The 20,000-nt window shown below is 39.3% G+C and overlaps 3 protein-coding genes across 3 annotated transcripts; 1 reads left to right on the top strand and 2 right to left on the bottom strand.

The window, feature by feature from the left end:
• Positions 1-4,641: 4,641 nt before the first annotated feature.
• On the bottom strand, positions 4,642-12,368 carry LOC123513157 (transducin beta-like protein 3). The gene is given in 16 exon segments (XM_045270076.1): positions 4,642-5,431; positions 6,393-6,580; positions 6,883-7,126; positions 7,581-7,855; positions 7,958-8,040; positions 8,043-8,115; positions 8,244-8,452; positions 8,640-8,752; positions 9,014-9,210; positions 9,493-9,692; positions 9,812-9,984; positions 10,272-10,448; positions 10,868-11,042; positions 11,623-11,815; positions 11,948-11,999; positions 12,309-12,368. Coding segments are annotated over 16 exon segments (3,099 nt in total). The 5' UTR covers positions 12,338-12,368; the 3' UTR covers positions 4,642-4,713.
• A 308-nt stretch (positions 12,369-12,676) lies between these two features.
• On the top strand, positions 12,677-15,885 carry LOC123513091 (ragulator complex protein LAMTOR4-like). Its single transcript, XM_045269943.1, is given in 6 exon segments — positions 12,677-12,770; positions 13,158-13,197; positions 13,526-13,604; positions 13,865-13,963; positions 13,966-13,984; positions 15,275-15,885. Coding segments are annotated over 5 exon segments (327 nt in total). The 5' UTR covers positions 12,677-12,770; positions 13,158-13,165; the 3' UTR covers positions 15,373-15,885.
• Positions 15,880-19,554, bottom strand: LOC123513090 (ribonucleoside-diphosphate reductase subunit M2-like). The gene is made up of 4 exons (XM_045269942.1): positions 19,393-19,554; positions 19,216-19,287; positions 18,523-18,666; positions 15,880-16,941 (listed from the first exon to the last, which is right to left on the bottom strand). The coding sequence occupies exons 1-4, from the start codon at positions 19,453-19,455 to the stop codon at positions 16,105-16,107; spliced, it is 1,116 nt and encodes a 371-aa protein (XP_045125877.1). The 5' UTR covers positions 19,456-19,554; the 3' UTR covers positions 15,880-16,104.
• Between the last annotated feature and the right edge of the window lie 446 nt (positions 19,555-20,000).

Raw genomic sequence — 20,000 nt, 5'->3', positions numbered from 1 at the left:
TAACCTTTTTTTTTTTTCACAAGAGAAGCACCAAATTTGTACGTATTCACCATAGTATTGTGCAAACCTGTACTTATTGGCAAGTAAAACAAACTACCTCACCAGCTGTTATGAGGGAAGGGTCAACAAACACACACGGTCACTCATTAAGAAAATGGACCAAGGCGGTATCTCTTCCCTTCTAAACTCACTGATCTCATTATAAAGAACTCTAAGATGATAACCACGGTCGTCCAACTAGTGGAAGAAGTAAACACGAGATTATGTGAGCTTCCATCATACGGTAATTTCCTTCTTTTCTTTCGCAGACGCAAAAAAAAACGGATCATCCTTACTTTGATCTCCGCCAGGTCACAGCGCGCCTGAAAATAACCGTGCGCTGGATATTATAACCAGAAAGCCGCTCTATACATGATTTATTGCCTCATTTAATATATGCTTCACCACAACTACATACGTCTAGTAAATGCTTAACCCTTCAATACCATTCAATAACATGACACGTTTTCATAGTTTTCTTCTTACTATTTGGTGATTCAATACAGCTTCAGAATCTCATGTGGGGGATTAAAATAGTGAAGATTCTGGCCATTAATCTTCTGACCCCATAGACCCTTCCTAATGTAAATAAAATGGTCTAATTGTACATAAATCTCAAGGTTAAAATGCATTCCAGTACTGAAAGGGTTACGGTCTGTGACATGCTGCTTAACCCCTTGAGTACCATGAGGCGTTTCCATATTCATCCTGCTTGCTATTTAGTGATTCTATACAGCTTCAGAATTTCATGTGGGGGATTAAAATAGTGAAGATTCTGGCCATTAATCTTCTGACCTCCATAAACCCTTCCTAATGTAAACAAAACCGTCTAATCGTATATATCTAAAAATTTAAGTTAGAAATTACGTCTCAGTATTGAAGGGGTCAAAAAAAAATCCATATATTTCTAGTAATGGTGTTAATAGTTGTATGTTGCAGAACTGAAGGGGAACGAAACTAACTATTGTCATATCTGGTGCCTACAAAATATTATATAGAAAACCGAGCACTGAAAGGGAGAAACTAAATTAAACATTGTCCTTCATCACAGTCTTTCGCCGACTCCATCTCTTCCATCATTTGTACTATCTTCGTACTCTTCCTCCTATTTAAATTACAAATCACGCCATAACAACAACAATAACAGCAACAATGACGACAACAACAGAAGCAAGCAATGAAAAACCAGATTCAACCTCCGCTTCGACCACTAACTGAACTGACACACACACACACACACACACACACACACACACACAGGAATGGCGGGAAAGTTGTCATGTTATCAAATATATATATTAATATCCTATCTTCCCGACTTAAACTTTTCCCCCCGGACGTAATATATACCTTTTCATCTATCCATACCTATCCCCTACATGACACAACCCCCACCCACCATCCCCACTATCCTTTATATCTCTGTTCTCTTCTCCACCAACGTCAATCCACTGGCGTCTAGCAGCACACACCGGTAAAGAGCTAGTTAAGTTATTACAGCCTATTCTCTTTTTCTCTCATTCGTTCGTGTCTACTATTAGTCCTGCTTTTCTTTTCTCCTTTCATTAGTTCGTCTGCTATTATCCCTGTTTCCCTTTTCTCCTCTTATTCATTTTTTATTCTGTTATGCTCATTCCTTCGTCCTACACATTATTCCCCGTTTATCTCACTGTCTGGCACTCTCGTTCTTTCCTCAATACTTCTGTTGTTTCTACCTATGCATTTAAGAAGTATGTACGTATGCATGTATGTGTATATGTATGTGTATGTACTCCTTTGGCTTAGTACTTGAAGCAGCAATCTTCCTACACTTATTTATTCCTAAAACGACATGTCAACTCAACGGAAGAACGAAAAGGCAAGCATGGAGATGGGGACGAGGGACGAGGAAAGGGAGGTGGAAAAGGAGAGGACGAAAACGACCTAAGATACATCACAGAGAGTTTTAGCCAATGACAGCTACCGTGGAAAATGATGACAGAAATACAGATATCACTATAGATAGAAATATAGGTAGGAAAACTGCATCGTCGAGTTTGGAGACGACTGCACGTGTAGTTTTGATTGTTTGTAGCCTACTATACATTTCAGCGGTGGACAAACGGTGTTTTTTGCAGATATCTCCTAAACGAATCGTTGGATGAGTATGATAATTCAACACACTACCTTGAACATCCGTTCGTAATTTATGGTTAACATACCACAGGGCTATATGTGTTATGTGAGGAGTTTACTGAGTGATATTACGCCTAATCCAGTCATTATATCAAAGGTGTTAAACAGAATCGGACGAGTGTGGGGTACTCGTCTAACCCCTCCACCACCACCACCACCCTGAAGAACCCCAGACCACTCCTTCTCTACCCCAGTATCGCATGACCCTCTTCCCGCTTCCCTCTTCACCCCTATTCACACCATCAGCCTTCCACCTTTGATTTTTTTCCCTATTGTAATTACATACGTATAGGTATAATAGTTACATACGTCAGTATGTACATACATATCATACATTAATGATATTATTTAATACAATTGCTGGTATATGTGGACATGAAAACCAGAGTGGGTCAAACGACCGTGAAAGCAATAGCTAATTCCGCTGTTAATGGCCGTATAGCTGGATAATAAGCAACGTATCTAACAACAAAATAATATTATATATAAACTGGACCACTTTTTATGATCAATAGGTAGACAGTACGCAATAAGAGTATCAACTTTTCCTAACAGTAGAAGGTCCAGGTCACAGGTAATTCCAGCACATCATGTTCACATGGTTGACCATAACGACTGCAAACATGGCTCTTCTATATACTACACGTAAACGTGCTGTTGTACAGTAATTATCAACGTGAACCACTTCTTGCCTTCATGAAATTGTACCATACTCGTTAATAATCATATCTATACATACACACTTACAGAACATTATAATGTATAAATACAGTGGTGGGAGAAGTAGGGAGGGACACAGGAGTGAGGGAGGCGAGGAGCTAGGGAGAGGAGAGGAGGGATAAAGAGGGCGAGAACTTCCGAGACGGGGGAGACGTAGTAGTGGTTAGGAATGGTTTGGGTGGGTGTGTGGGGGGGACCACACTTTCATTCGAATACGTCAACATGACTCGTCGGCTTTGTGTTATTTTTCACGAGTAAACTCCTCACATAACACATATAGCACTGTGGTATGTTAACCATAAATTACGAACGGATGTTCAAGGTAGTGTGTTGAAATATCATACTCATCCAACGATTCGTGAGATATCTGCAAAAAACACCGTTTGTCCACCGCTGAAATGTATAGTAGTGATGTGATTGACGTGTCTTGTGGTGTGGAAGATAAGATGGTTTGGGTTAGGTCTGTCATGTCTAATTTTGTACGAGGCCACGATGAACTTGTCTCCGGAAGAGAGAGAGAGAGAGAGAGAGAGCCGTCTGTATATCTTAGGGCGAGAGTTTGGACTTTCATGAGGGAGAAATGCATGACACTCACTCTCTCTCTCTCTCTCTCTCTCTCTCTCTCTGTAGTACACTACATTTCAATTGTCACTACGGTGTGTTACAAGGTACTTGCATACAATTCTGATACATTTTGGGAATAAAGGTCTCGGATTTTGTAAAAATAATCTTACTTATAATTTTCAGACCGACTTTCTCGATCTACATAATGAAGGTAATAACAATAAAATCAATAAGCTGAATTATTCTAAACCTAATCTAACCAAGCCCTCAGATAGAATCACTCATCCAGTATTATCCCAGGTCACATATAGATCATCTTTTAACTGTAAAAGAAAAAAAAGGAGAAAAGAAACGAAACACCCACCAGTTCGGTTATGTTGTCAGCAGTCAGCAGTGTCAAGTCTTGCTTCAGCTTGATAGCGTGACTCTCAAGAACTGGTAGTTTGACATATGAAGGTTCGGCAAACTTTAAAGGAAGCCGCTACACCAAATTATTCATCTCCTGGCTGATTTTTGTAAGCTCCTGTGGTGTTTCAGCTTGCAGACAACGAACTCTCACTGTGTGACAACGAAACACGTGGTTGAACATCAAACGCTGGCCGTGGCGCATGAATCCGTGACGTCATGGCGCCAACTCAAATCAAACGTAATATTTTAGAAGAGATCATTGCTGTAATTATAATTGTCTTGAATGCTATATCAGATCTTCAAGGAGAGAATATCTATTTTGAGGCCAATTTATCCATTTTCTAGAGTTCACTAAATATGCTACCTACAGAGATACACAAGATGCATGTTTAATAAATGATATGTAGTAAGTAGTTTGGAGTGGCAGTGTTCCTTGATGTATAGAGTATACAGACAAAATGGATGTCTTTACCTTTCAGAGATTGGAACATCATAAAAAGCACCAGAGACAGAATATCAACTATAAGCTGTTACATGTAAAGATTCCCATCGTTGACTCTCTCTCTCTCTCTCTCTCTCTCTCTCTCTCTCTTTGATACTTTCTCTTAACTGTGGACGGCCAAACACTGTGTCACAGACTGCCACTGCTAGAGATAAAACAATGATGCAACTCTTCCACAAGCCATCACAGTGCAGGCAAACAAGGTCAGCAATGGGATGCAATGATACAAAACATTCACAATCACAAAAAATAGTTTATAAATGATACATTTCATTAAAAACAAAACGGGTTCCTTCTAATTTATGTTACGTTATTCTTTTCCTTTTCTTTCCTCTCCCGGCTCGTGCTACAGACACCCCCTTTCCCTTCTTCCCTCCCTTACTTCTTTGCTGCTCCTTATGGTTAAAACTGTCCTTCCGCATCTTACTTTTGTTCTTTTTCATATGCACGTTGGCTTCCTTTCCGTTTTCCATGGAGTTTTTCATCTTTTTGTTCTTCTTTTTTCTTTCAAGCTGCAGTTGGTCCACAGAGAATCCTTTCCTCTTCTTTCCCTTCTGGTCTTCCTCCTTCTCCTCACCTGACACGACTTCCTCATCTTCGCTTCCTGAGCTTGCCTGTATTTTCTCAAATACATAATTAGCCTCCAAGTCATCCCTAGAGGCAAGAGGAGCTTCACTAGTCCTTTCTTGATCACTGTCCTCACTACCACCATTTCCATCACTGCCTTCCTCAATACCCTCATCCACATCATCATCTTCATCTTTCATTGCAGGATGTGTGTCCATCTCTTCAACAGCATTCTCTTCATCATTGTCACTCTCACTCCCTTCATCTGTCTTCATTATGGAATTCTGAAGTGTAATTCTAACTTCCTCATCACTTTCCTCCTCTTCATTATCATTATCATCATCATTATCATCATCATCACTCTCTTCACTGTCCATATTTTCTTTTGTGGGCTTCTGGACAGGAATCATCGTCAGGAGCTCTGCCTCGTCCATCACTGGAGGAAGTTTGACAATGCTGGAAGGTAAGAGAGCAAATAAGTGAATAGGATGAAATGATCTTGGGCACTTTTGTATCTATATATCAAGCTGAAATCAAGATTACACTGAAATACTCTGGCAAAGAAAAGGAATAAAAACAGTAGTTTGGTCAATAGTGTATACCTCCAAACTGGGAACTCAGGGCCCGTATGCATCAAACTTCCTAAGTATCAAAAACATTCCTAAGTCCTTGTGAAAATTCCTATCTCCTTGTGAATTTTTATAACAAAATAGGAGGCATTCATCAACTGTCCTAACCATTATGAAAATTCCTATCTCAGCGGTGAGTTGCAAGTGGGCAGAGGGTGTCCTAAGTAGATATGAAAAACCGGAAGAGAAAGAATGGACGACCAACAACAACACGAAGCTCGCCGCCTGAGGACTTTCCGCCCAAGAATGGACACCTTCCACGTTTACGATGATGCTGAATTTGTGAGAAGGTACAGGTTGGATCGTGCTGGACTTTGATATGTGACAGACTTGGTACGAGAGGAGATTAGAAACACTACAGATTTATACTCTTATTTTCTATAGTTTTTTTGTTCTTTCCCACCAACTGGAAAAGGAGGACAGCATCTCTCCTCCAATTTACTTTCCTCTTCTTTATGGGGGTTTCGCCTTCCATTATTTATGGAAACTAACCGCGGTAGCACATGTAGATAGACTGTGGAACTGGAAACTCCCGCCGAAATTGTTTAAATCTCGTAACATAGCAATGACATAGAATGTACTTATGAAAACTCTTAAGATTTTTCACTTCACAAGAAAGGAATTTTCACATGTTTGTGCATATGACTTAAGGATTTTTCCTAGCTGTGAAAAAAGTGTGTAGGATAGGAAAATATTTAGGAAAATTCGCAAACGCAATTATGAATACGGCCCCTGGTGATGAAGTCTTTAATAGTAAACTTTCTTGTGGTGATGATAGGAAAACTCACCTTGTGTCAGCCCCAAGAGTGAGGCAGGAAGACATGTAGCTCAGGATGCCCGCCGACTGGTGCAGTGCTGCCACCCTGCGCTGGTGACGCTCTGTGTATGGCAGCAGACCCTCCAGTGTCTTCTGCCAGCCATCCAGGCCCTCCAGCTCCTCAGGCAGGTATGTCTTCAACACCACATTGATAATGCTCTGGGGATAATTGTAACATCATCATCATAATTCCATTCTCCACAATGAAAAGCAAAGATCAGATTTAAAGAGGCTGTTCACAACTCAACAGGATGTATAATCATTATAATACTCAGACTTCCTCTTTAAATCTTACACTGTCATAGGTATATATTTGATTTACACAGGCAGCAGCATGCAAACACAGCTCTGCCACAGCCAGCCCCTAACGGCATCAGATTTGAGGGAGCATATTGCTAACGAGAAGTAACAATATTGTAATCTGTCTTCCTGAGAGTGAATCACACACCACCTGTCCTCACCTGAGCCTCTCTGGAATCCTTGGTCTTGGTGTTCCAGGAAGTAGCAAACTCCAGCAGGGCAGCCACCTGGTCCAGCCGCAGCTTGGACATGACAACCGGAAGCTCCCCTGGGATCTCATCAAGCAGAGTCTTCATGATCTTGAGTGCTCGGCTAGGCTGGCCAAGACGCACAGCAATGGCCAGTGCCTTTGTCCACTCCTTGTTCTGAATGAGGTTAAGGAGGGTCTGTTCCTCAGCAGCAAATCTGGAAGAAAAGAAGGTTCAGCTTCTGCAGTTTATAAATGAAAGCAATGTAAGAAGGCATGTCCAATTACTGAGCAGCAGTGCATATTTGAAATAAACTGGGAATCCAACCTATCAATTCCTCAATCTTTCAACTCAAAACAACCTTTCAGCAACAAACAACTTTTCTGATGTGGTGAGTCAGACACACATGTATATTGGATGCAATTAGGAGCATATTGTGGGTAAACAACACTTTTGCCTTATAATCATATAATCAAATTTGCATATTAAGAATAATTAAGAATCAATATTTTGGAAATGAAGTTGCATATTGTGAGAAATGTATACAGTACTGTGAACACATATTGGTGATAAATACTGGATATCAATCTTCTAAAAAAAAATTCTTACTCTTATTTCCAGGTAACAAATGATTAACTGGAAAAAATAACATAATATTCCCTAAACTGTACCTGGCTGCCTCCTCTGCTGCCTTGTCCTTCTCTTCCTGAGTCACGTCCCTCCACATCACCAGAGCTGCGTCCTCCCCTCCCGTCACCACCCGCTTCTCATCCTCACTCACAGCCATGGCCCATGTCTTGTCCTGATGCTCATCAAATGTCTGCACACATTGACGTGTCTTGACTGTCCACAGCTTGAGGAGGCCATCAGAGGCTGTGGAGAGCAGCTGCTGACCCTCTGACACCCAGCACAGCCGCAGCACACTTACACTGTGTCCCTCTAGAGTCTGTTGGGAAAATGACACGTTATTAAAGGCATCTGACATTACCAATTGTATAGTGTTACTCATTTCTAGTTTATATTCTTGTTTCCTCCAATCATTACTTACAATAGCATTTGAAAAATCAGTCACTGTCCATATCTTGATGGTGGCGTCAGCCGAGGCAGTGGCTAGGACCTCATCCACCGGGAGAACTGGACACACCACACCCCTCGCCGGTGACCACGCAGCACCCCCAGCAGGGCCAGGCTGCTGCTGTCCCACACCTTAAGTATTCAGGAGAATATGAGCAGATGAATGGCCACACCAACACTCCAGTGTCAAGATGATCCTGCTTAGGACTACCATAAAAATAGCATTATGCATCAAATATCTTTTAGCTTTTCTTTCTCACCTTAGCAGTTTTGTCCTGCGAGCCGGTTGCAATCAGCTTCCCATTGACTGACACACACATGCTGTTGATGTCCTTCTCGTGTGCCTTCTCCGTATGGCTGGAGGTCAGTGGCACAGCAGAGGCCTCTCTTCCCTTACTGCTCTGAAGGATCTTCTTGCCAAGGATCCATTTCTTTATACACATGTCCTTACTGCCAGTCACCATGAAGCCTGAACATGATATCAATGTAGTCTATAAAGTAATTCAAGTACCACTATGTGTGAAATAAAAACCACCACTGAAGCTTATATAATGATTATTCAACTGGATCTTCAGAAACTTTGAGGATATTTTACATGTATTTCCAATCCTATCTTTGCTAAAAAAAATTATCTAAGGTTCCTGCATTAGACAAACCTTGTGAGATTGCCACACTGCCCACGCTGAGTGTGTGACCCTTGGCATAGGCAATGCAGTCAGCCCCGCCATCCTCCCTCAGATGCCACATACGCACACTGTTGTCATGGGAACTGCAACAAAAAATTCAGTGAGGTATAAAAAAACTCTACTAGTCATAAAGAAAGTAACTATGATTAGATTATTTCTAAAATATTCTCTTTTGAGTAATCAAGAGTCTAACAAATACTTACAACACATTTCAAAGTGAAGAATGAAAATACTGATGACCAAACAGAAATTGTATAACTGGTATGCAAAAATCTGTGTATTTTCTCTCTTTCAGCTATATTTTTTGAGGGAAGCGTTAAAACCAAATGGCCATGGATAGAAACCTGGAGGCAAATATGGAGGGCAGTGTTGGGTGACGGGCAAGAGCCAGTACCAGCGCCTCGTGGCCCTGTATGAGGCAGCAGCTGAAGCTCTCACAGTGGTATATGCGCAGCTGTATGCTGTTGGTGGCAACCACAAGATGACTCTCTCCTTCTCCCACAAACACAGCATCCAAGATCTGATCATTGTAGCCTGCAAGCTGAAAGTAAAAATTTCTTTTACATCTCTGTCTCTGTAGACTATCATATAACTTTTTAAATCCTAAAAGTAATCTAAGCTCACCTCCCTGAATACTTCATTCATTCAGCAAAATTCAAAAATATTTAGATCTATCTATTTGTATTCTAAGTGAATTCACCTAAAAGATTTTACTTGTTAACCTCTTCTTCAGTATGTTGCAATGTATTTCACAACTAATACACTTTTGTATGTATGCACACATACCTCTCACCACCAACCAATCCCAACAAGTAGACATTACCTGTTTCCAGATCTTCATGGAGGATGTCTTAGCAAACAGTATGGAGTGGTCATAGGTAGTCATGACCACAGACTCCAGGGCTTTGCAATATACCATCTGATTTACCAGTGTGACCCCATCCTTGTCAGGCAGACTCATTAGAGGCTGAGGTGCTCGCCACACCTCCCGCCCACTGTCCACCTCCCACACAGAAGGGACACCTGTGGCCATACACAAGCACAATAAGAAAAAAATTTACACATCTGCAATATTCACTTTCTTTTCTAATTTTCTTCTGATATCTGAGAAATAATGTAATATCAATGAATCTGTTATTAACCTTTGTCTCCGACTACTAAGGCATAAACATGGTCACTGCCTTCTTGTGCCCCAGGGAAGAGTGAGCCCTGGGGTTGCAGCACAATCCCTGACAGAGACTCCAGCACTGGCACAACTTTCAAGCTATTGAAGGTGGTGAGGTCCCACAGGATGACCACCCGATCCAGGCCACAACTGCAATCACATATCATCCCAATAACACAGCAATATATATATATATATATATATATATATATATATATATATATATATATATATATATATATATATATATATATATATAATCAAGAAAGAGTAAAGAACATACCTAAAGACCTGTCACAGAAAGATAAAATGTCTTTAATCAGATGGTAGCATTTCCTAGAAAATAATACATATATCAACATTCATACAAGACAATTCAAAAGTCTGGATCAGTCATCCTTCCTTCTCTCTTACTAGATTACCCACTAGGGACCCACCTGACCAGCTGTGAGGTGTCATGGGTCACCTGGAGGGCAGTGACAGCCGAGTGGTGCCCTGCCAGGGTTGCACTCATACTTGATGAGCCAGACTCCAGCATCCACACATGGATGTTATTGGCAACAGCACCAAACACTTGTGGAACCTTTCTCAGCTCAGGATGGAATGTGACTGCTCTGGAAGATCAAATACAATGAAGGAAAATAATATAAAATAATAATAATTACAACTAATCTTTCACACCATACATTGAGAGCAAACCTTTTGACTTATGGAATGAATACATAGAGAAAAGAAAAGTCCTTCACAAAGGTATGCCACAGCTCACCCACCATATACGCACACTATCCACTTTGTTATTTCATCCTTACATTAGCCTTGACACCATCAAATCAAAATATCAATTTCAGACATTTTTTTTCATCATAATGCCACACATTTTTGCCCTATTTCTAAAAATTATGAGTTCATTTAACAGCAAACTACTCATGACTTACAGAGACAAACATATAAGATAAAAAAAACGGAAAGTTATTGGAAAGGACAGGTAAAACACAATAAAGGCAAAATTATTTACAGGTGACACAAAACTTACCCAAACACACCAGAAGCCCCCTTGAGGCTGTGTGTGCAGTACTTGTTGACAAGGTCCCACACACGGGCTGAAGAGTCTGCACCACCTGACACCACCAGGGTGGATGTGGTGTCCCAAGCCATGGCTGTCACTGGGCCACGGTGGTACGACCTGAAGCTCCGCACTAACTCCATACCTGTAGTAAGTCCAAGTAAGGTCAGCCTTCAGGTATGAAATGCTTCTTTTCATAGCAGGAATACAAAATATTGACCTGAAAACTAAATCCAAGTCCACAAATGACGGGGGCATTCCTTAAGGAAGAGGAATAACTATTTTCCCATGCAGCCATCAGCATGGTTCGCAAGATGCTGAGGCTCAGATGGAGACATTATTATAAGGGAAGGATGTTCACAAGCCCAAAAATTTGTGTAAATTTGTAATTAACCCCACAAAATACATATTAACTATAAACACCCCCTGCCCTCTACATTGCATCAACTACTGATTCCTTTTATGGACTACGAGTTAGCTCATTTCTTTAAAATAAATCTTCTGAAAATGAAAATTCATAAAATCATAAACCATATTTATGTCTTTTTCATACTTGTCTTTGCATTTAATGCATTTCTCAATATTGTTTTGCCTATTCTTATAATTTCTAAAATCTTTATTCACAAATTATGATAAACATCAGATTTTTTCGTAATACAAAAATTCTGTCATATATTGTAATTCAGGGATTACTAGTAGCAATTCTAAAGTGACAGCTAACTTACTTGGCCATTTATGTTGCTGGATGGAGGTGGACTTCAGAGCCACCACCAGGTAGGAGTCATCTGGAGCCAGGGCAAGACAAGTCACCTGGTCTTCCTCACAACTGATTCGACCTGTCACCTTCCCTGACTCCAGGCTCACCACCCCCACACTGTCCCCACACTCACACACCACGGCGGACCCATCGCTGGTCACCTGGACAGAGATGGAGAGGTTAGCTTAGATATGGAGATGGTGAATTTTGATCAACTCAGCATTCATGTGTTATCAAAACATGACACAATTAAACCTCGATAATCAAATAAGACTAAACTGTAAAAAGCTCACCTCAACACGCTGGCCGGTGAAGTAAGCATCATACTTCGCCTCAACAGAAAAGCTGAAAAAAAATGAAAATAAATATATAAAAATAGAATAAATAAATTAATACACCTTCCAGAATTAACAGATAAGTGGAAACTCATTTAATTTCAACAACAACATAGACAAAATAAGTGAACAGAACTGGGGATGAAAAAACTATGCACTTATGGGAACAAAATCATCTGACACTCATCGGCCTCCACCACAGCCCTCCCTTGAGCTACACTGCGCCTCACGTTACATGATATATACAAGGCCACCACGTTCAGCTCACAGCACGCTGGGATATATAGTAGGAAAAGGGTGAACACCGCTTAAATCTTACTTGGTTTTGAGAAGCGCCTTGGAACCCATCCTCACATGTTGGGTCCACGCTGTGTTTATGTTCAAAGTGTCTACATGGGAATGATGTCCCTTAAAAGTACTCAAATTGCCTTCTTTTTGTAATATTGTATTAAAATTAATATTTATTTAGTAAATTAGGTGTAACATATAGGGTAGTTATCCTTATATAAAGTAAATTGGTTATAATGCAGAGAGAAAGAAATTTGGAAATTTGTAAAGAAATACATTTTAAACAAGTGCAAACAATTCGCTTATTCTATTGTATTTATAACATGAATCTACACATCAACTAAACTCAAATGTAAACCGAAGACAAATGTTCCGAAAATGCTTAGAGATGTTTACATTGTGATTCGTGATGTCAAAACAGCTGACCGAGCCCGAGGACTGAGGTGCATCACGTGATTCTTATTTACTTCACCACCAGACCATATATTATCTCGTAAGTAAGAACTACGGCTAGATTACTTATTGTTGATATCCTAGAGAGGTGTAAATGAAAGGGATGAAGATGGAAAGCTCTGGATAGTATAACAAAGGAGTTGCCATCCTTTAGAAGTGGGCGGGGAATCTTATCTCCCCACTGTGCCTCCACCGTCACTAAAATAAACTTATTACGTTATCAATATTACTAAGGAACATTTATACTTACACACTTCTATCAAATAAAGATAACCAAAGATTATACACGTCCCTTCGTTCGTGCTGTTGTCATTTGACCACATACATTACGAAGACAGTGTAGTTAAATCCAGAGCATTGGTAGGACTAAAGATCTGTTGTTTGATTGTGTGTCCAGAACCATTCTTTCATTTATTCTTTCCATGAGATCCTGAGATGGAGGAGAGTGACACTGACAGCACGAAGGAGTAAGTGTTCATTATGGCTTGCAATTCACGGTATTGCATCAGGATGGTCATATGGCTTCAGTGCCTAATAATGAGTAGGAGTATTAGGTCTCGAAATATTTATGATAACGAGTGGTATATAGTACATGCTAGTTCACAATATTTTAGTATATCCTAAAAGTACTGAGTATTGGGTTGACATGGCTGAATTCAGTAGGTAGTTGTAAGCCAGAACATAACTTTTTCATTTTTCTTGACTAGGTATCAGTAGGTGATATGAATTTAGGAAAAAAAATCAGGAAGTGGAAAACTCTTGAAGTAAAGAGGAGTCTCTTTTCCATTGTTGCAGTGACAGCATGCATGGCATAGGCAGAGTCCCAGATGAAGTTGGGCACCTTATCCTCAGTGAAGATGGAGCAGTGATTGCTGTAAGTACTCCATCATTAATTTCTCTAATTCTAATTTTTTTTATTTGATTATTTTGCTACAGATTGCATTGCATTGTTCTGCCATTATTAATGTAGACTTTATTTAAAGATGTTAATTCTATATTCTTTTACATGTAAGTTAATCTCACAAAGGCAGGAGTAATTAGTAGGCTTTAATTTGTATATAAAGGTTGTTTTCATTAACAAAATATTAGACAATGAATGTGAGGCCCAAGTTAGCAAAAATCTTCTCATTATAGTCAGGTGGAGAACTTGAGAATGCTGAGCAAATGGCCAACACTGTCCTCTGCATGCTGACTCGCATCAACAAGGGTCAGCTATGGCCAGGAGACTCAGGGATGCCTTCAAGAAAATCTCAAGTGAGTTCCATTCCACCTTCAGTTTGATGCATTTCTTTCCTGAACCAATTAAGGGGCTATCACACTGGCCTATGGTATGAAACCAGGAACACTATCACACACAAGCTGCCCGTGTTCTTGTTATGCTAGGCAAACGGCCCACCAACCAAGACAAAGCCTAATCAAAATAAACCAGAACAAAACCATGCCACTTATATCTCAGCCTGTGCTTTGTCCAGGAACTGCATTTGCACTTCCTCTTGTTAAAGAAAAGTAAGTAAAAAAAACAAGAGAAAAGCTGAGACGTGCACGATGGCAACTTTAGAGTCAGAGGTGGTTGCCATGAGCCCAACCTTTCGACATGATATATATATATATATACTTTACCTTTCTAAATTCATGAAATATTATTTAATATTCCAATATGAATAATTTAGTCACATTCTTTTTAGTTCAAATGAAAGGTTTTTATTACATATATCATGTTTACTTTTCCATTGGGATAGCATACGGAGAACCGGGATGGACATGAAGCCATCCCAACTTGGTTCCGCTAATCCCGGCCAAGTTCCAGCTATCTAGAGCGGATGTTCCTGGTTCCGCATATCATAGGCCAGTGTGATAGGGCCTTTACTCTTACTTCCAAAACAGTTACCAGATGAGATAAAAGTGCACTAGACAAATCCTGTCTTTCCCAGCACCACTAGAGGCAATTTGTTCAGGCAGTTGAGGTCATTAAGTAAACATTAAGTGAACTGTGAGAGCTGTCTCATCATGCCCAGCAATGTGAAGAAAAATTTACCTTGTTGGAAACCTCGTGTTTTGTGCCATACTAAACAAGACCATTTTTAGTTTCATTCAAGCGCACTCACAAGCAGCTGCTCATTCATGTCCATCATTTCCTCGCTTCTGACGTTGCCTCTATGCCAGCCACTCACTCTTCTCAGCTTGTATATTGGAACAGGATACGGTAACAGTTTTCCTGTTGTGTATCGCCCAATAATGTAAACATACCTGACCCAATATCTGTACTCTAACTCTTGTCTCTTAGGAATGCCATTCAAAGAAAATTTTTATACCATCCTGTCACTTTCCTTTGCCATCTCAGATACCAAACACCATTCTTCAATTTATTTTCTCAGCCAGTTATTGTGCCAAACCTCTGCCTAACAGATTGTATCTCATCAGACTATTCCAATTTTGAAGTAAATAATCCATGAAAACAAAACATTGTGTTAACAGTTGTTGCATAAAACTTCCAATGTGGATAAACTAAACTTGTATATTATTTATAATAAATTTTCTCTTCAGTAACCTACACGGACCACAGCTACGTCATCTGTCTATCCAACAAAAACATTCACATTGTCAAGAGGAGATTTGTTCCACACGAGCCAATCAAAGTGTGACCAGCTAACAAGTGTGCTCATATTTCTTTTTTTCTCATGAAGAACTTGATCTTTCAAAGCCAAGAACTGAAGTTCTACAAATACATTTAATTTACTTGTGTTTGTGATAATTTTTTTTGTTTTTACATTTATTGTAATAAAATTCAATACAATTCACTTTCAAAATAATATCCACATAAATTGTTCCTAAAATTAACATACAGGACAATGTTCCAGTAGTAGGTGGTTAACTACACTGCATGTAGAAATCCCCAAATACACAGAACATTTTGAGATTTGTCTCGTGTGCTCATTTACATTATTGCTTAAATACACAACTGTCACATCACTCAGTCAAACTCTACCACACTAAAAAAAATGTTAAAAAATGTCTTCCTTTCTTAACTTAGTGATTTTAATGAGAAAATGTGAAGATGAAGTATGAATGATTCAATGTTCAGCTAAAAATAAATATCATAAGCATATATGTACCTTCCTCCATTACACTCAAATATAATACTTTAAAAATTCTGCTATGTGTATTTTATTTGGCATACCTTGCACTAGTTTCATCAAATGACAGAAAATCACAAATAAATGATATTTTGGAACAATACTGCTACTGTACTACCTGTTTGCTGGACAAGGCAACAAAGGTACAGTGAGGGACATTGTTGAGTTCATCTGGATTTGGCCACACCCCTTGCAGGGGAATACAAGCCTGCTACCTAGAGATTTAGCAAAGAATCTTTGTTAAAAATCAGCATCCAATGTGAACTGGCGCTGCTCCTCTGTGGCCATGGCACCACACTTCTGGTACTCTCCTACCTTCTTTTCAAAGAAGTTTGTCTTACCCTCCAATGAAATATTTTCCATGAAATCAAATGGATTTTCCACCTTGTACAATTTGTCACATCCCAACTCCACAAGTAATCTGTCAGCAACAAATTCAATGTACTGCCTCATCAGCACACAGTTCATCCCAATCAGATTGACAGGAAGAGCATCAGTCAAGAACTCTTGCTCAATCTGCACAGCATCAGTCACAATCTCATATATTCTTTCTTGTCCTGGTTTACTCACAAGATGCTTAAACATCAAGCATGCAAAGTCTGTGTGCAAACCTTCATCCCTAGATATGAGTTCATTGCTAAAGGTGAGCCCAGGCATCAAGCCTCGCTTCTTGAGCCAGAAAATGGATGCAAAAGAGCCACTGAAGAAAATACCCTCAACTGATGCAAAAGCAATGATTCTCTCTGCATATGAGGCAGTCTCATGGGAAATCCATTTCAATGCCCAATCAGCCTTCTTCTTTACACAGGGCATGGTCTCAATGGCATTGAACAGCCTGTTCTGCTCATCAGGATCTCTAATGTAAGTCTTAATAAGTAAACTGTACATCTCACTGTGGATGTTTTCCATGGCAATCTGGAAACCATAGAAACACCTTGCCTCTGGTACCTGCACTTCCTGGCAGAATCGCTCCACCAGGTTTTCATTCACAATCCCATCAGAGGCAGCAAAGAATGCCAGGACGTGGGAAATGAAGTGCCTCTCCTCATCCTTCAGCTTCTCCCAGTCATTGAAGTCCTGCAAGACAGAAAAATAAAAACATAAATATAAATAATACAAGTTAAAAATTGACATAGCTACCATGAATACTTATGGTTATCACAACACATTCTTGAGATGATACTATGCCTAAATAAAAGGTGTAGAAAACATACAATACTTATTCTAATTTTGTAAATGTTACTTTAGAAAAAAATAAATAAATAACCTCAGTCTTGTCAATCTACCAAGTTTCCACTGAATTAATCACAGATCCTTATGATATAACACAAAATATATATAATCAGATGAAGGAAATGCAAATAGCTGAGTGGGCCAAACACACACACACACACAAAAATGGATGAATAAAAGTATAAAATATACAGCATATAATAAGCCTAAGGCAAAAAGAGAAAGTTATAAAAATATGACATAACCAACGAAGCAGACAGCTTAACAATTAATCTGTTGAAGTCAACTGTTAAAAGATCACCTTGATTTAGGAAATATCTTTTATAATTCACACTTCAGACCTTTACTTCATTAGGTTTCCTGTATACTATGATTCTCGGGTTGTGTGGAGACCTTAAACTTTTAGTCGGTTTAAAGATGGTCAAAGAATATTTCTGGCCTGGAAATTCTTTCTTATTTAGACCAATTAAGACTCCTTGACATATATTCTGCTCAGGGACATCTAAGGTCTGACATAATCAATTATTTACTAGAAAATATTTCATGGGCTATCGATTATTAATGTGTCTGATGTTTTTCATCAGTGGCATCATCACTCTGTAAGGATTATTCATCCTAATAACCATTTGGATTTTAGAAAGATTCTTCAGTGTAAGATTTACCAGTATCTCAATATGGAATTCTTTGCCAGTTGATAGTGTTGTAGCTGCCAATCTATCTTCTTTAAAAAAAACTACTGCAAAATACTATGGGCAATACTTTATATGGTTGGGTTAAGCAAGACAGTAGCTGTATAATTGTACATTACAAATACCAATGAAGGTACATAACTTCCAGTTCTATTTGTATTATTGTATACTTAGATGTTCATAAAAATCTGTTCAACTGGTATACCTGTGATTCTGGGACCCCTTTACTTGAGTAGTATGTATATGTTAGTTGGTCTAGTCTTGTACAAGGCAAGACAAAAAAAATTACAAATGTCAAGAAAGGATAACCAAACAGGCAAGTCAGTCTTTTACATTATAACATCCATCAATATTATGACAACTCTTAATCCTTTCACTGTGATATGAAACTATTAGCAGCAACAGAAGCAATGTGGGAGTCTTCACAAGCATCTACAAGAATGTTAAGAGGTGACAAATGAATACTTCTGCAATTTCTTCCGCGTTCAAATATTGGATGTGGGTGTTGAACAGTGGCAAAGGTATCAATCTGTGACTGATTATTAGTGAAAAGTGAACCAAGTGGCAGTCAAAAGGCAAATATACACATAATATAATACTTGCTCATAACCTCATCATACCACTCAAAACATATTCTAAACACCCTAACGTACTCAAACTCACATGTGCTATCTCAATCACACTAAACAAATTTATGAACAAGAAACTAAGCACACACAAAGGTATATAGCGTTACCTTGGTCAGGTCCACTTCCTCCGTGATCCAGAAAGACGCCAGAGCTTTCTTGTACATGTTGAAGATATCATGGTACTGGATGGGGAAGATAACAAAGCGGCGCGGGTTCTCCTTCAGCAGTGGCTCAGACTTGGAGAGATCGACCTGTAGAGTTCATATTTGCTAAAATTATGGAATAAAACAATTGCCTTCATACAGCAAAGAACAGTAGACCTCAAGCTGGGGAAACGCAAGGAGAGAGAGAGAGAGAGAGAGAGAGAGAGAGAGAGAGAGAGAGAGAGAGACGTCCACAACTTATAAAACGTTGAGACTTAGATGAAAACAATACCTTTCATACGAGAAAACTTTAACTTCGATGGAATAACAAAACAAGACCTAATACATATATGAGAAAAGGGAAACCTAGGTGGAATATGAACACGACTTGTCTTAAAATGAGAAAATGTCTGACTGGTTCCTACTTAAAACACTTCAGTAGCATGACGTTTCCATATCCATTCTGTTTGCTATCTGGTGATTTTAAACAGCTTCAGAAACTAATGTGGGGTGTTAAAATAGTGAAGACTGTGCCCATTAATCTTCTGACATCCACAGACCCTTCCTAATGTTAATAAAATGGTCTAATCGTACACAAATCTCAAGGTAAAAAGGTGTCCCAGTATTGAAAGATTTAAAACATCAGAGCTAACTAACCTTCTTCTTGGGGGAAAGGTCCTTCTTGGCCGGGGCTTCATTCTCGTTGTTCTTCTTCTTTGTCTTTATAACCTGTGAAGGAAGAAAGATGCGTTAGTGCCAAGATAAAGAGGTGTAAGTCAGAAAACCCACCATCCTTCCCTGCCTGCATGATTTTCACAGGCATTGCTTCCTGACCTGGTTATTCTCTTTATCTTCAATCAGGATGTTGTTGATCCTCTCAGAGAGCACGTTGGCCATCTTGTGACAATGTTAGGTGAGGAGGACAGCCCAGCACGCCCGATGCAGAGAGAATTCAAACAGAGAATGGTACAGCTTCCTCAGAGCGGCTTGTATTTACTTGATTTTGGCGCGAACCTTCCAACAACCGACCAATCAGGAGCCTCGAACCCAACGCTGCCATGTATTACTCCGCCCGCCGCTTATTTATATATAACATTGCGTGCTTCACGATATATAAAAAGAAAATATATAAGTAGTTTCTATACAGAAAAATATATTTAATGCATTTGATTTGTTATAATATTGATTTGTAAGCTTTTCTTGGATATCTACTTATTGAAATTAGAGCGGAAGCTATGTAACAACACGTGCAGAGGTGTCTCTGTGTACTAAATTGTAATATTGATAAGTAATTAAGTACAAAAGTTTTGGTCTATAATCCGAAAAAAATATAATTTACAAATGATGGTAGACATTTCCGTGATCATTTGATCGTGACATGTGTGTATTTTAAAGTGTTTACACAGTAGGTGATTACATTTGGCAACAGTGGCGCGCCAAAT

This window comes from Portunus trituberculatus, chromosome 35 (assembly GCF_017591435.1).
Source record: "Portunus trituberculatus isolate SZX2019 chromosome 35, ASM1759143v1, whole genome shotgun sequence".
Lineage (NCBI taxonomy): Eukaryota > Metazoa > Arthropoda > Malacostraca > Decapoda > Portunidae > Portunus > Portunus trituberculatus.
Note: the sequence above shows the minus strand (reverse complement) of the source record. Positions and strands in the feature narration are given on the sequence as shown.